The sequence below is a fragment of the Topomyia yanbarensis genome, chromosome 3, assembly GCF_030247195.1.
Source record: "Topomyia yanbarensis strain Yona2022 chromosome 3, ASM3024719v1, whole genome shotgun sequence".
Lineage (NCBI taxonomy): Eukaryota > Metazoa > Arthropoda > Insecta > Diptera > Culicidae > Topomyia > Topomyia yanbarensis.
Genome location: NC_080672.1, coordinates 348,411,097 through 348,428,077, shown reverse-complemented (window position 1 = coordinate 348,428,077; position 16,981 = coordinate 348,411,097). Strand labels below are relative to the sequence as shown.

At 37.1% G+C, this 16,981-nt stretch overlaps 1 protein-coding gene and 1 non-coding gene across 2 annotated transcripts; one reads left to right on the top strand and one right to left on the bottom strand.

The window, feature by feature from the left end:
• The first annotated feature begins 8,229 nt into the window (after positions 1–8,229).
• Positions 8,230–11,820, top strand: LOC131690505 (translocation protein SEC63 homolog). Its single transcript, XM_058976337.1, has 8 exons — positions 8,230–8,562; positions 8,938–9,647; positions 9,723–9,951; positions 10,010–10,430; positions 10,487–10,718; positions 10,786–10,913; positions 10,976–11,060; positions 11,133–11,820. Exons 1-8 carry the CDS (start codon positions 8,439–8,441, stop codon positions 11,478–11,480), a joined length of 2,277 nt encoding a protein of 758 aa, XP_058832320.1. The 5' UTR covers positions 8,230–8,438; the 3' UTR covers positions 11,481–11,820.
• A 587-nt stretch (positions 11,821–12,407) lies between these two features.
• On the bottom strand, positions 12,408–12,494 carry Trnastop-uca (transfer RNA opal suppressor (anticodon UCA)). Its single transcript has one exon. It is a non-coding gene; the product is annotated as a tRNA-Sec (tRNA).
• Between the last annotated feature and the right edge of the window lie 4,487 nt (positions 12,495–16,981).

The following is a 16,981-nucleotide window of genomic DNA, read 5'->3' as shown; positions in this document are numbered from 1 at the left end:
GTTTTTTTTCGATAATCCATTTTTCTAAGCTTTGTGATAAATTGATTTTTTAAAGAATCTAATCTTTTAAGCATCGATTTTTTGAAGAATCTATATTTTTTAACAATCGTTTTTTCAAGAATTGTTTTTTTAAGAATGTTTTTTTTATGAATCGATATTTTTCAAAGAATCGATTTTTTCAAAACAATAATTTTGACCAAATCATTTACTTTGCAGAATAATTTTTTTAAAGAAACGATCCTTCGGAAATTCAATTGTTTTTTTAAAATCGATTTTGTTGCAAAATCAATTTGGCGAAGGATCGTTGTTTTAAATCGATTATTTTTGAAGAATTTTATGAATTTTAACGATTTTTTTTAAGCATCGATTTTTTTTGGAAAATCGATATTAGAAAACATCGACTTTAAAAAACGATTCTTCAAAAAATTATCCCTCAAAAAGTCGATTCTTCAAAAAATTAAATTCTTCAAAAATATTTATTCTTTAATAGAATCTATTCTTCTAAAACAATCGATTCTTCAAAATAATCGATTTTTTAAAAAAAAACGACTCCCCAAAAATTCGATTCTTAAAAACAACGGTTTATTAAACATTCGGCTCTTCAAAAAATCGCTGCTTCAAAAGAATCGATTCTTCAAAAAAAATCCTCGTTGGATAATACATAAGTGCGTAATAGACACCAAGACAATTCAATGTAGAAGCGCAATTTTATAAGCGTTTCCGCACTTTTAGTCGCACTTATTATGTGCGCAATGCGCTATATTAAAAAAAATCGAAACTTCAAAATACAGTGAATCAGCCCCCGATTTAATCTACCCCAGATTTTATTAGTTTTTTGACCCGATTTTATCAGCTTCATATGTAAATTGATAGTTGGTAGTTTGATGGGCTGTAGCGGATGAACCAAGTTGAATTCGAGTAAATCCTTTCTTGAACATATTTTTCTTATCTTAGAGATCCGAAATATGCAAAAAAAAATTCTTATTTTTTTTAAATTTTACACTGTTAGACCCCCTTAAGGGAAGTTTAAGTTAAATAATCAGTAAGTTTGAGGTTATGAGGCTATATCCAGTGACTAAAGAAGAATATTTTAGTAGCTTCAATTAAAAAAAACGAAAAATATATGTCCCGATTTTGTCAATGTCCCCATTTTATCAGTCTAAAATTCACCAAGGAGCGGGGGTCTTCACTGTAATCGATTCCTTAAAAAATTGATGTTGCAAAAAATCGATTCTTCACAATGATCGATTCTTTGAAAAATCGATGTCACATGAAAATCGATTCTACCAAATAATCGATTCCTTAAAAAAAATATTCTTCAAGCAAAATTATTTTCCCAAAAAAATTGGTCCTTCAAAAAACTCGAAACTTAAAAAAATCGGATATTCAAAATAATCGATTCTTCGAAAATACAAATCCTCAAAATAGTCGATTCTTGAAAAAAACAATGCTTCAAAAAATCAATTCTGCAAATAAATTCGATCCTGCAAAAAATCGACCCTCCAGAAAATCGATTTGTTTTGAAAAAATCCATCCTTTGAAAGCATCGATTCTTTAAAAAATTGATTTTTCTAGTTAATTGATTTTTTCGGAAATCAATTATTCAAACTAACGATTAAATAAAATCGATTCTTCAAAAAACCCGATTCTTAAAAAAAATCGATTGCTTTAAAAAAATCGATTCTATAAAATACATTTTTTTTAAATCGATTCTTCATAAAACCTATTTTCTAAAATCGATGCTTCAGAATAATCGATTCTTTAACAAATCGATTCTTCAAAATGATCGTTTCTTTTAAAAATGCCTAATAAAAACCAATCCTTAAAGAATCGGTTACTATTCTTCAAAAATTCGTTTCTAAAAAAATCGATTCTTTTAAAAACTCGATTCATCAAATAATTCGATTCTTAAAAAAATAGATATTTCAAAAAAATCGATCCTTCAAATAAAATTGATTCTTCAAAAAATTCGATTCTCAAAAAAAAATCGATTATCCAAAAAAAATCCGTCCTTGAAAAAATCGATTCTTCAAAAAGAAAATAATATTCAAGAATAGATTCCTTGAAAAAAATCGATGCTTTAAAAAAATGATGCGCTTAAAAAAATGATTCTTTGCAAATATTGGTGATACAAAAAAGCGGATTCTTTTAAAAAATCGATGCTCCAAATAACTTATTCTTAAAAAAATAGATTCTTCAAAAAAATTATTCTTCGAAAAATTTGATTGATTTGATTGATTCTTTAAAATGTCGACACGTCAAAAAATCGATTAACCAAAAAACCCATTCTTCAACAAATCAATTCTTTAAAATAACAAAATCTCCAAAAAATTGATTCTTCAAAAAGATCGATTCTTCAAAAACGATTGATTCTTATAATATCCATTCTTTAAAAAATCCATTCTTTAAAAAAATCGATTGTTTAAAAATTGATTCTTCGATAAAACGATTCTTCAAAAAAATATCGAAGAAGAACGGAACCTGTACGCCAAAAAATAAATTTGGACTAGTTTAGACATTTTTTATCCAGCCTAAACAATCTAATATCCACTTGGTAAGAAATAATAGTAAAGATGTAAAGCACTTTATCCGTGACAAAACTATTACATCTTTTTTTTTAATGTAGAATACATTTAAGGTTTCAATATAGGGGTCCCGTTTCAAAATATCGGCTGCGGCGCCGCGTCAGATTTTGAACGTTAATAACTTTTATCATACTTAACAGAATGATTTGATTTTTAGACCAATTTGTTGCAAATATGTTCCTCTATGCTGTATTAAAATTTGAAGTATGTATAACATGTACTAATAACAAAAAAAATGTGTTTTGAAAAATCTTTCGAAAACGACTCGGAAAAGTGAAAATTTTCAGCCCATCCCGCACACAGCCGTCACTTTGGTAGACCAACCGAACAATAAAATAATGAAAAGTTTATATATAGATCCATTACATGTTTGTTCGTATGGTTATTCGCATTGGGTTGCTTGACGAGAGCACTTGGTGGGGGAAAGACGGCATATTCCTTTGGTTAGGCCATTAGAAGCCGGACGGAAAGGAAAGGCTCATGCACGGCACGAGAACGAGCGAGAAAGCGATAGTAGTGCATATTAGCGCGATTATAAAAATATCTGTCGGTCGGTTTTTCTCATCATTCGTATTCGTTCAAGCACTAGCAAGCAGCCAGTCCACCGAAGAAAAGCAGTCGGCGATGACGACGGCGGAAAAAGTGCCCCAGCTACTGGTGACTCATCGCAACCCGATCAGGAACTGTCGCCCTGCAAGAATTTCGCCCCAACTAAAGGGCAACAGAGTAGGCTATCGTTCCAGCGTCTGGGTCGTGAGATTGTGCAGGACTGCAAAGTCGAGCTACGCTTACAAAGCTCAGTCGTAATGATGCCCCGAGAAGCCAACGATGCCTACTTGGTCGGTTTGTTCGAGAATGCAAAATAGTGCTGTCTAGCTCACCGTGTCCGCGGGGAGTGCGTCTGAATTATGCTCCCGCAATAAAACAATAAACGGTTCTTTACAGGACCAATTAATTGTGTTCTAATAAGAGTTAAACTGAAATTTACATTTTATGGTGTATAACAAATAATTTTCAGAAAGCAATATAAGAAATACGATGTGTGGAAAGAAAGAAAGAGAATTTAAATTATCCTCTCGCTCGTTTTCGTGCACTGCTTTTCCATTCCTTTCTGCTGCTACTACCATCATAACTAAAACGAATGTGCGTGTTCCCCCACCATCTCATGACCAGTGTTGCCACAATTGCATGTCGCTATTACAATTTGAATTATTTTATTGATCCTCTCTAGTATTGATAAAATATAGAACGTGCAAAGTACACTAGTCGCATGCTTTTATTCGAACTTTTTGGCAGCCTCCGTTGATTAACTGCATAAATCGATTTGTTTGTGCAGCTCCTTGCTAGTAGCAAACTAAATAGCCTTTATCAGCGCTAACAAATAACACGAAAGAATTTAAATTTGTGAAAATCTTTTCCTTCCTTCTTTTCAAATCTGCAACATTCTTTGAAAATATTGTTTGAATGTTGTTATTGAAAAACTGAACATGCAAGTTTGCTAGCATTGGCCACTAGATGGCGATGGAAAGACAGAATATTCGTTTTGGTTATGCTAGTATTGGTAGCCGAACGGAAAGGAAAGGCGCAGGAATGGCACGAAAACGAGCGAGAGAGCGATAGTAGTGCTTTCTCGTATATGAATATTGGTCGTTCGGTTTTTCTCATCATTCGTATTCGTTCAAGCACTAGCAAGCAGCCAGTCCACCGAAGGAAAGCAGTTGACAATAGCGACGGACGGAAAAAGTGCCCCAGCTACTGGTGACTCATCGGAACTGTCGCCCTGCAAGAATTTCGCCCCAACTAAAGGGCAACAGAGTAGGCTATCGTTCCAGCGTCTGGGTCGTGAGATTGTGCAGGACTGCAAAGTCGAGCTACGCTTACAAAGCTCAGTCGTAATGATGCCCCGAGAAGCCAACGATGCCTACTTGGTCGGTTTGTTCGAGAATGCAAAATAGTGCTTTCTAGCTCACCGTGTCCGCGGGGAGTGCGTCTGAATTATGCTCTCGCAATAAAACAATAAACGGTTCTTTACAGGACCAATTAATTGTGTTCTAATAAGAGTTAAACTGAAATTTACATTTTATGGTGTATAACAAATAATTTTCAGAAAGCAATATAAGAAATACGATGTGTGGAAAGAAAGAAAGAGAATTTAAATTATCTTCTCTCGCTCGTTTTCGTGCACTGCTTTTCCATTCCTTTCTGCTGCTACTACCATCATAACTAAAACGAATGTGCGTGTTCCCCCACCATCTCATGGCCAGTGTTGCCACAATTGCATGTCGCTATAACAATTTGAATTATTTTATTGATCCTCTCTAGTATTGATAAAATATAGAACATGCAAAGTACACTAGTCGCATGCTTTTATTCGAACTTTTTGGCAGCCTCCGTTGATTAACTGCATAAATCGATTTGTTTGTGCAGCTCCTTGCTAGTAGCAAACTAAATAGCCTTTATCAGCGCTAACAAATAAAACAAAAGAATTTAAATTTGTGAAAATCTTCTCTTTCCTTCTTTTCAAATCTGCAACATTCTTTGAAAATATTGTTGGAATGTTGTTATTGAAAAACTGAACATGCAAGTTTGCTAGCACTGGCCACCAGATTGAAGGCGATGGAAAGACAGAATATTCGTTTTGGTTATGCTAGTATTGGTAGCCGAACGGAAAGGAAAGGCACAGGAATGGCACGAAAACGAGCGGGAGAGCGATAGTAGTGCTTTCTTGTGTTTTCATATATGAATATTGGTCGGTCGGTTTTTCTCATCATTCGTATTCGTTCAAGCACTAGCAAGCAGCCAGTCCACCGGAGGAAAGCAGTTGGCGATGATGACGGTCCGCAAAAGTGCCCCAGCTACTGGTGGCCCATCGCAACCAACTACCGATCAGGAACTGTCGCCATGCTAGTATTTCGCCCCAACTAAAGGGCAACGGAGCAACTAATCCGCTGGCTAACATTCCAGCGTCTGGTTCGTAAGGTTGTGTATTACTTCAAAGTCGAGCTACGCTTACAAAACTCAGCCGTAATGAAGCCACTGATGCCTACTTGGTCGGTTTGTGGGAGTGGGCGTAAATTACAATAAAAGCAACGGTTCTTTTCAGGACCAATCAATTGTGTTCTAGTGAGAGTTAAACTGAAACTTTTATTTTAAGGTGTGTAGCAAATTTTCAACAAGCAACATAATACGTTGGGTGGAAAGAAGTAGCTTGCACACGGAACAAAAATTTAAATTATCCTCTCGCTCGTTTCGTGCACTGCTTTTCCATTCCTTTCTACTGTTATTATCAGTATTACCAAAACGAATGTGTTGTTGCATGTGTTTAAGAGAAACGTTGAAGTCGCATGCTTCTATTCAAGCTTTTTGGCAGCCCCCGTGAACTAACTGCATTAAATGATTTTTTGTGCAGCTCCGTGCTAGTAGCAAACAAAATGGCCCTACCAGTGTCTGATTCGTGAGATTGTGCAGGATTTCAAAGTCGAGCTAAGCTTATAAAGTTCAGCCGTAATGGTACCCGAAGAAGCCAGTCTTGTCGTTTTGTTCGAGGCTACAAAACAGTTCGCCAGGCACGTAACTATCATGCCAAAAATATCCAACGATCCAGCGCATCACCATCAACACCAACGCCGATACCAAAGGTTCTTTTCAGAACCACCATTATTACCATAGAGAATTATTTGAAAATTTCCCATTCAAACGTGATTCTGTTGAATATTATTAGATTTAAATTAACGTCTCGAATTGAAATAACGACGCTCCGGTTATGTGACAGACATTACCCACCCATCTTTTTTTATTGTGACCACGACACCCCATTTCAATATTTCTGAATGAACAGAAGGTCGAGTTTGGAAAGTTTGTAACTTTCATTGTACTTAACCAAATTACACAATGTTCGCACTAATGATTCAGAAATATGATCAGGAATCTTCTGTTAGATTTGTAAGTATGTATAATTTACATGAATAAAGAAAAATTGATTTTCAGGAATCAATTATTATCTGTTCTTCCATTGGCCAGTACTACGCGACTTCCTCATGCTAACAATTAATTTCATCGTTAGCCATCTCCCTCACCAAGGCCAACAACGCCAACAAAACCGGTCCTTTTCAGGACCACCATCATTTTTGTAAAGAATAATTTGAAATATTCCTCGCCCAAATCACCTTTTGTCCGAAAATTCCAATGAGTATCAACATATTTGAAGAACGTGTTCCTTATGTATTCTACATCTCTCCGGTTATGTCGCAGACATTACCCACCCATCTTTTTTCTGAATACATAAGTGCAATCTTGTGTGCAATAATGAAGTTTTGTCACATTTAAGGTTGGAGAGAGAATTGGCAAAAATCAAAAACGAAAAAAGCAGTTTTTTTCACACTCGGTTTTGGAAAAACTGCTTTTTTCGTATTTGATTTTGGCCGATTCTCTCTTCAACCTCAAATATTGTCTATCTCGAGATAAAATAGCATTTCGTCGAGTGGTTGCTATATGGGAAACACTCGAGTGCGATCGAAACAAAAACAAACGTCAAAACGTTTTTTCACTCGCACTGATGCATATTAGATGGGCGCGTAATTCAACGCACGGCCCGGTTGCGCATGGCTGAAAAGTCGCAATATGGATTTAAGAAAAGATTCGCAATAACACATTCAATTTAATATGAACGATTATTGAAAACTGTTCCTAGACTGTAACAAATCGATTTGACTTGAGGTAATTACTACTGAACCATATGATAACGACTACCATCATTGTGACTTCAATCCAAATCGTTTAATTTTTTCCAATATGCAATATTCTGATTGCAATTGAAAATCGAAATAGTGAACTTGCGTCTTTCGATTTTTCTCCTATTTTCAGCGTACGGAACTAAAGCGCAACTGGTGTAGATGATGCGCAAGTTGATTCTCCAACATGTACACAAGATGCGCTTTAGCTGTCCACTCTGCAAATAGGGAAAAACAAAAGACGCAAGTCAATTCTTCGATTTTCAACTGCAATCAGAATATTATTATATCACAACAATTCTCGACAAACATATGATTACGGCCTAAAAACCAACTGTCAAAATCCACTTTGAATGGAAATTCCGGACAAACCGTTACACGCCAATCACAGATGTTGGTAGTAAACAAAAGAGAAAAGTTTTCTCTTTCATAAACTGTTGTGAACTGTGTTCGACTAGTAACGGTTTGTCTGGAATTTCAATTCAAAGCGGATTTTGACAGTTGGCTTTTAGGCCGTAATCATATGTTTGTCGAGAATTCCTTCGAAAAATTTTAGTGGTTTCATCTGATCAATTCTCGACAAACATATGATTACGGCCTAAAAGCCAACTGTCAAAATCCACTTTGAATGGAAATTCCGGACAAACCGTTACTAGCCGAACACAGTTCACAATAGTTTATGAAAGAGAAAACTTTTCTCTTTCGGTTAATATAAACATCTGTGACTGGCGCATAACAGTTTGTCCGGAATTTCCATTCAAAGTGGATTTTGACAGTTGGCTTTTAGGCCGTAATCTTATGTTTGTCGAGAATTAGTATATCTGGCAACGTTGTAAGAGCTGTCAGTTCTCCGGCTTTTGTTTCCGCCAAACTATTGCATTATAGCAACTATACTCAGTCGTGTCATGTTATATTTTCCTTGATGTGTTCGGTATCTGTCAGTTTCAGTATAAGCACCCGTTTGGATTTGCAAGAGTATCGCGCAAAAGGAATTATAAAAACTGGCTAGAGTCTCATTTCCGATTGATCTTTAGTGTTCTGCCAAATTTTCTGTGTTTACTACGTAAGCATAGATGTATAGCTGCTTCTGGCTAACGAAAGAATTTGCTTCTGAATCGCATAAATGGGTGGCCAAAAGTTCCAGTACGATGAAAGTGGTGCAACGTTTTTTTATTTTATCCTCTCGTTTCTGGCTTTAATACTGATCCCAGCCACATTTTATTTCTGGCCTCGAAGGAAGAAGGAAGGTACGTAGCATGGTCTACTTATTGTGGTTTTCCCGCAGTCAAAACAAAATAACATTATTGCCTTAAATCTGTTGATTCTCGAGCCATTGGTAGGAACAGAGAAAAAACTCCCTTGCCTAGCTGTCAATGCAATGAGAGATTAACAGTTATGTTTTCACTTTTCTTATTTTTCTTCTCTACTTTCAATCGTGGCCGACGTCTGTCGTGGGCTTTTGTGAATGGTTGAATTTTACTCCGGGGTTTCAGCTCGGGTGAACAAACCTTGTGGAATAAGACTGAATATATCTGCAAAACCATTATTTCGTCCCATTTTGCATTTAATTTAAATGTAATTGAATAGAAAGAAAGCAATCTCATTCGATATTACACTTGCAGATCCCGAACGGTACAAAGCGGAATGCCAGTGCGAGTCATGCAAACAGAAACGTATATTAATCTCACATTCCGACCCGTACAAGGGTGTGAAAGCATTCGCCACGAAGGTGGCCATCGTGGGAGGCTGGGCACTGCTCGCATTTCTCACCTACAAGGTGTCCCAGTTTGATTATGAAATGTCCAATTTTGATCCGTACGAAATTCTGGGCGTGCCACTTGGCTCATCGCAGAAAGATATTAAGAAAGCCTACCGCACCCTGTCGGTAATTCTGCATCCGGATAAGGAAACCGGTGACGAAAAGGCTTTTATGAAGCTCACGAAAGCCTATCAGGCTCTTACGGACGATGAAGCGCGGAAGAACTGGGAGAAGTACGGCAATCCGGACGGTCCGGGAGCTACATCGTTCGGCATTGCGCTACCCTCGTGGATCGTCGAAAAGGAAAATTCCGTCTGGGTTCTGGGATTGTACGCGTTGGTATTCATGGTGGCATTGCCGACCGTGGTCGGAACCTGGTGGTACCGATCGATTCGGTACAGTGGCGACAAGGTGCTTCTGGATACGACCCAGATGTATTTTTATTTCTTCCACAAAACGCCCCACATGGCACTGAAGCGAGTGGTGATGATTCTGGCGGCCAGTTTGGAGTTTGATAAACGACACAATACGCAGGTCGTGGAACGGCAATCGGACAACGAGGAGGTGCCAATGGTAAGTATATTTCTTTCAGAGAAAACCAGTGTTTTTGAATATAAACGATTTATTTTTCGTCTTTCTGGCATACAGCTAATCAAGCAGCTACCAAACCTGAACGAAAAATGCAAAGAACTTCCGCTCTGTCGAATGTATTCAATCAAAGCTCGTGCTATTCTGCACGCCCATCTCAGTCGTATGCCGCTAAATCCGCACACGCTTGACAAGGACCGTCAATTTATCGTGAAAAAATGTCCCCATCTTATTCAGGAGATGGTCAGCTGCGTCAACCAGTTGATCATGCTTGCCTACGCCAGGAGAAGTATTATTTCCTATTACTAATACTTGAAACTAGTTGTAGCAAATACATTTATTTTCAGTCTCCAAATTGCCTACCATCGAAACAATAGAAAACTGCATGAAACTATCCCCGATGATCATACAAGGACTGTGGGAATTCAAAAATCCGCTGCTACAGCTTCCGCATGTGACCGACGATCATCTGCGGTATTTCGTATCAAAAAAACGTCCCATCCGAAATTTACAACAATTTGCTCAGCTTCCTCCGGACGAAAGTCGGGCCGTACTGCGCAGTTTAAGTGACTTTGAGTTCGAGAATGTAATGAAGGTCATGGGAAAAATGCCGTTGATTGATTTCAGTGTCAAGTGTGAAGTCGTAGATGACGAGAACTCAAACGTGGTTACTGCGGGAGCTATTGTGACTGTTACGGTGGAGTTGGTAAGACGTAGCATGAGTGAACTGTTTGGTGATGCATTCGCCAAGGAGAAGCAGGGCATTACGTAAGTATTGAGGACAAAGTGTTACAACATTTACTAACATTAAATTTTATTTCTAGCGAGGGTAACGAGGAAGGAGCTGAAGGAGCCGAGGATGGGACTGAAGCGGTGCCGGCAAAGGAGGAAAAGGAAAACGCCAAAACCAAAAAGCCCGCCTGGCAACCTAAACCCAGTAAAGGTGGCCACAAGGGTAAAAGTAAAGGTGGTGCCAATAAGACTAAGCAGCTGAAGCAAGCTGCAGCGGCGGCGGCAGCTGCCCAAGCACAGAATCAGGCCTCCAAGGCAGATAAGGTAAGATGAGCAAAATAGAATTATTAATTTGAACTCACCTGTTCAAATTCCCCGGAAACCGTTCCAGACTAAAGCAAACGGAAAGGTCCGTAAGGATGATTCAGACGCGGACAGCGGTGCCGAGAGTGACAACGATGGCAGCTCAGATGAGGATAAGAAATCGTCGGTGGAGGATGACGATGTTGAATGGGAAAAGTAATCAAATTCCAGCAGTTGTTTCTTGAAATCATTTCTTACATCTATTTCGATATTCGCAGATTCCAGCAAAAAATCAATAAACGCGAAAAACTTGAGGGTAAATCCAAAGTTTCCCACCCGGTGCACTGCCCACTGTTTCCCGAGGTTTGTTAATACCTTAGAAAAACATTTGTTCCAGTCATTGTAATGCAAAAAAACAACCCTCTTTATTTCCAGGAAAAGTTCGAGTACTGGTGGACCTACATCTGCGATCGCAAATCCCGAACACTGCTGACAGCTCCCTACCAGGTGACCAGTCTGGTGCACCACGAAGAAGTGCATCTCAAGTTTACTGCGCCCAAGTGGCCCGGCGTGTACAATTTCACCGTTTGTCTGCGGTCCGATTCCTACCTGGGAATGGACCAGCAAGTGGACCTGAAGCTGGACGTTAAGGAAGCGGCCGCGATACCTACCGAGCACCCACAGTGGGACGTGAGTGAATCCGAATCGGACGCAAACGAGCAGCAGGCAAACGAGAGTGAATTCACCACGGACTCGTCCGATGCAGAAAATGGCGATGACTAGAGAAGCAACATGTTGTTTGTGTACGTACCTATGTGCGAGAGAATATGAGTTTTTGATTTTTTGTTTTCGAGTTCAGCTCTTAAAAATAAGCTCTACAACAATTAGAATGATTGCTAGTGGTCAGAAAAGGACGAGAGTCACAATTTCTTATTCAAACTTACTTCAATTAAACATACAACGGTGTAAACAAAAGTCTACTGTGAACTTTTAGGAGAAAAAAAACATAGGTAAAAGCAAACTAATTTAAAGAATGGTAGTTATTTAGTGTACAATTTTCACAAGTTCACACATACACACAATCACAGAAAGAAATATATAAACAATGGTGAACACCACAGAACTGCATTATATCACTGTTGTCCAAATCGATCCGATATTAGAAACTCAAATGTTCCAGTATATCTGCCCAACAAACATGGTTACATTTTCAGTCAAAAATGGGTTTTGCGTCCAGTGCTGTCTCACAATCCTTCCAAAAATCGCTATCACTAATGGTTTATTTGTATATAATACTGGACCAGTTACATTTGATAATTGTTAAAAGTTTTACTTTAAACGTATTTTTATTATCAAGAGAAATTCGAAAGCGAAACACACTGAAGTCCGGTAACAGCGCTAACACGGTCGCACTTATTTCTCTGGGAGAATAATCGCAGAGGAGAGTTGTTTCATAGAGCTCCAATTCGTGCTTGAAGCTTCAGGCGTTCAAGAGTATCCACTCTGGCGGACAGTAAATCAAAGATGAATAGGGTTCGGGAGCAGTCTTACCGCATGCTGAGAGCGTCGGGATGTAGCAACTGGTTACGGTTTTCGTAGCTCAACGAATCGAATGTGCAACCGAAGTAATATTAAGAAAAAACCAAGAAGAAGCATATTGAGAAAAGTCCTCACCAGTAAAAAAACAAATCACAGATCCTCCCCTCTTTTCGCCCAGCAGGTGGAATCGGACCACTTCGACGCTAATCGACTACAGGTTTGAAGCCTGCACCCCGGACCACCGAGGTTCAGCTGGGCGTCGCTAGCTCGCATGAGCTTCGTATATATAATAAGCTTAACACGAAAATAGTTCTAGCGATGGATAACATCGAATAAAACCACAATATTTCATGCGAGTTGAATGCAAAATACTTGCATGCAAAATTTATTTTTAGAATCTTCTATTGATTATATCGACTGTTGCTGATGGAACGGTTTGCATTATATCTTATCTAAGAACACAGAATATTGATGTCCAAATAGTGGTGTTGCCTACACAAAGGCAATTTCTTCATTATAGCCAAGCAGAAACGAGGGATGCACATTTCGTATTTGTCTTGTGAAATGAATTAGTTTCGTTTTTTTAAAACAGCCAATACAGCGCAAATTCGTTAGTTGGGGGTTCGCTCGTTGGGCTGTTCGTTAATTGGGACTTTGCCGATTTCGCACCTTTTTAAAATTTAATATTAATGTGCCTGTTTTTTCTTTTACAAATTTTTAGAACTTGAATAATGATTTCTTTTCTTGTATGTAGTTGTCATGTCATGTATAATAATAAAATGTATATGCATTTGAAAGCTTTTAACCCTTAAAGGCGCAAACCTTTTTTTTTAATTTTCTGAAAATTGTCTTATAGTTTTAATACGTTACTACGATAATTTTGAGATGGTTTTCGCAATGTTGTTTTAAAACAACATTGCGCATTTAAGGGTTAATGAATATAAACAACGCAAACATTCTCGTGTTCATGATTGAGAAAGGCACAATTGCACCGCTAAATGGATTAAAACAGGTCTTTTACGGTCACGATCACATTTGGGGTTTTCGATTGATTGACACCGGTGTAGTGGAGTGCACTGAAACTGCACCGTTTTTTTCACTTTCTAGCAGAAGTGCAGAAAACTACACTACACCGGTGTCAATCAATCGAAAACCCCAATTCATTCGAAACTGTCAAATTTCAGCAAATATTGTCCATCCTGAGATAAACTAGCGTTTCGTCGATTTGTTGCTATATGTGACACACATGAGTGCGAACGAAACAAAAATAAACGTCAAACCGTTGTTTAGGTTGCACCACAGATAACAGACGTTTAGGCTCGATTTGAATCGTGTGTAAATACCCGCTGCTGAAATTCCGAATAAATCAGACATCTGAAACATGTTTGGCAAACGTTTGCAGATGGCGCAGCGATCACTACAATGCAGTTAGAGTGCAGCTGTCAAACACGTGTAGCAAACAGTTGTGCAGATGGCAATAGTGAAACGCGGATTTTCAACGTATATCAATTTGAAAGTTTACACAGGTTTTTGAAGAAATTTTGTTCTAGCCTAAACGTCTGTTATCTGTGGTTGCACTAATACAAAGTGAACTTGCGCGTAATTCGGCGCACGGCTTGGTGGCGCATGGCTGAAATGTCACGATGTGGATTTTAGAAAAGATTCGCAATAATCTTCTGATAAAATTATTTTGGCGGTGAATCCTCCTGCACACAGAAAAAAAATGTTGGCAAAAATAAGTGTTTTTCACTCTCAGCTAAAAACAATCAACACATACTCTTAGTTTGAAAATAAAATTATTGTGATGGCTATTCTTCAATAACTTAAAAGGAAAATATTTTGATCATTATTCTTGATTAATTACAAAGTTTTACTTTCAACCTTAGAGGTTGAGTTGTTTTTTGCTAAGAGCGAAACACTCTTACTTTTACCCATATTTTTTCTGTGTGCGGAAGTTTCGTGTGTTTCGGATTCTCCTCGTCAGTATATAACATCTGACTGGGCCGCTAGCTAGACATCTCTAGACACTAGCTAAGACAAGACGTGACAATCGGCTTCTTAATTTTTCTTCGACATTCTTCTTTTCGCACATTTTCACCCTGCCGAAACCTTCCGAACAGTGTTGCTATTTTTATTAATGAAAATGGAGTCTTGTTAATTTATTTTATGCCGGAAATATTTTGTATCTTTATTCCACTATATTGATGAAGGGCACCGTTTTTTCATGCCATGGGTGTTTAGTAAGGTTTGATGAAACCATTTTCTGAAAAAGTTTAGATTATGGAGTGACTACAATAAATGCATGATTAATACTTGTTTCACTTTGCCAAATAATTTATGTTCAATTTAGTCATTTTTACTTTTTTAACGATAATAATTTTATTTGTCAAAAGTAATGACAATCTTTTCCTATAAATATAGCAACACTGCCAACCATTAGGTTTTACACCAACCGACATAACCCCACAAAATGAGCCGGATGAACTTCGTTTGACAATTCTCGGTGGTTTGTTTACATGAGAGTTATTTGAGTTCGAATGTAACAGATGAGCACCCGTTGCACTCGTACTCACGCAACTGGCAAAGTAAACAAACCACCGAGAATTGTCAAACATGAACTTCATTCATCATGAGTTCATTCGTGTCGTCATCTTGTAGAACTCAATTTCGCTATCCCTGCACTAAGAAAAATAGTGTGGTAACACTTACTATATGAGGAGGTAAATTCGACTTTGCGAGTATAGTGATTATTAGCCGACTACAGCATTAGGTGACTTTAACCACAGATCTGTGCTTTAACTATATGCATGTTCAAGTATACTATACAAGAGATCAGTACGATAATAGTAATATTCAACACTCCATTGTAAGTAGTAATATATGTACAACGATCAGCGTAACAATATGCATAGTAATATTTAGCTGAAAATGGTTGTAATAACAAACCCAGAAGAGTCATACTAACGTAGTAAAATTGAACACTCGACGTTGTGTGAATCACCATTGCAAGTAGGATGCTAGACATAACAAAAAAATCTGGCTATTTTAACCTGGGACTGTTTGTAATAACTAAAACGGTGTGATTTTGAGATTTGTTGATTGGTTATTTCAAAATGGAATTTGTGGTTGAATTGAAAATGACGTAGGATAGTATAACCAGTTATACGAGGGACAAAATTATAACGAATTCTGAAAAAAATAGGAATTGGGTCATTAAATGAGAAAAAAAGTCGTTTTTTATTACTTACATCGATAAAACTGATTTTAGTGATTGCAACAATGTTTTTTCCACCTCAGGAAACGTGAAAATAATATTAAAATTTAACATAAAGAATATGTTGAGTCTGGATTTGACACTATAGGAAGGATTTGACATATCGAATTTCACGACAAATGATGCCCTGTTAGAAAAAATTAAGGCATGTTTTCTCGGTTTTCCCGCAGGGTTATTTTTATTTGACATAAACACCATTCATTGCATATATTTTTTTTTCATTTTGGGTGTTGTCTTGATAGGCCAGATGTAAACAACCGCAGTTTTCCTATGTATGGTTGCCAAGTTTACATAAGATTTATTTTAAAAAACAAAAAAATCGTTTTTACGTATCACAACGATTTTTTTTTAAATAATTTTATATTATGTATATTGGACTTAAAATTAATCGAATGGAACGGAAAACGATATATAGCTTAATGACCCAATTGAATTTATTTCGAACTTTTTCTTTTTATAATCTTGATATATATCTTATCTAATATTTGGTTTGTTTATAATGTTGTATCTTATTTATAGTACCTACTTCTTTAACTTAATCAGGTGCATGTTGTCAATTTTATAAATGTTTGGAGGAGGCTCAGCGTTTGCTTCTGCATTGTAAACTGCAGATTTACATGCACAATCATTCACTTCGAACACGCAAAAGCAAACCAACAAGAAGTAAAATTCTGTATGTATCCAAGTACCATCCATTTTTCATTGAGTATTGACTATCTGCAATGTAATAGACAATTATAGCCCTCAGCCTTCTCTTTATCTGCCATCACTCTAAATCCGGAAAACATTGAAAAAATAATTTTAGGACGTCCATATTCTTCCATTAAGAAAATGCTGAAGTATTTACTTACTTGACGCAATATTGATCCAATAAATCCGTGAAAATTGAATAATTTAAAAGCTTTTTGTGTGAAACATTTGATTGTAATGGCGGCGTCATGTAGAAATACAAAAATGGGAACACAACCATTGACAAGATGCATAGTCAATAGTAGTACAAAGCATAGTCGGCTGAAAAACACTATACGCCAATGGTTCTTCCGATGAAATCACAAACAATGTATTTAGTTATTTTAACATCTGCATTCTTATAAGTACTAAATAGTTTGTCTTTGGGACTTATTATTATAAGGACAGGAGGACAATGAAAAGAAAAGTAGTCATGACATTGATACTGATTATATCTAGGATGTTCGAATTTTCATTTTTACTTTTAAATGGTCATTCCAACTATAATTGCCATTTCAAAACTGACAATAGAATAGTCTGAATCACCATACAAGGTGTTTTATAATATTCCATGGTCATTTTTGAAATGTTAAATATTGTTGCAGTGACAATAGTCGAAACGTCATGAATACCAAGAGCATAATTCAGCGGTAGTCATTTTTTCTAGTATTTTATACAATATAGAAGTGTGACTTTGCCGATCTTAGGGTCAGTACTACTATTTTGGCGAATGGTTGAAGTA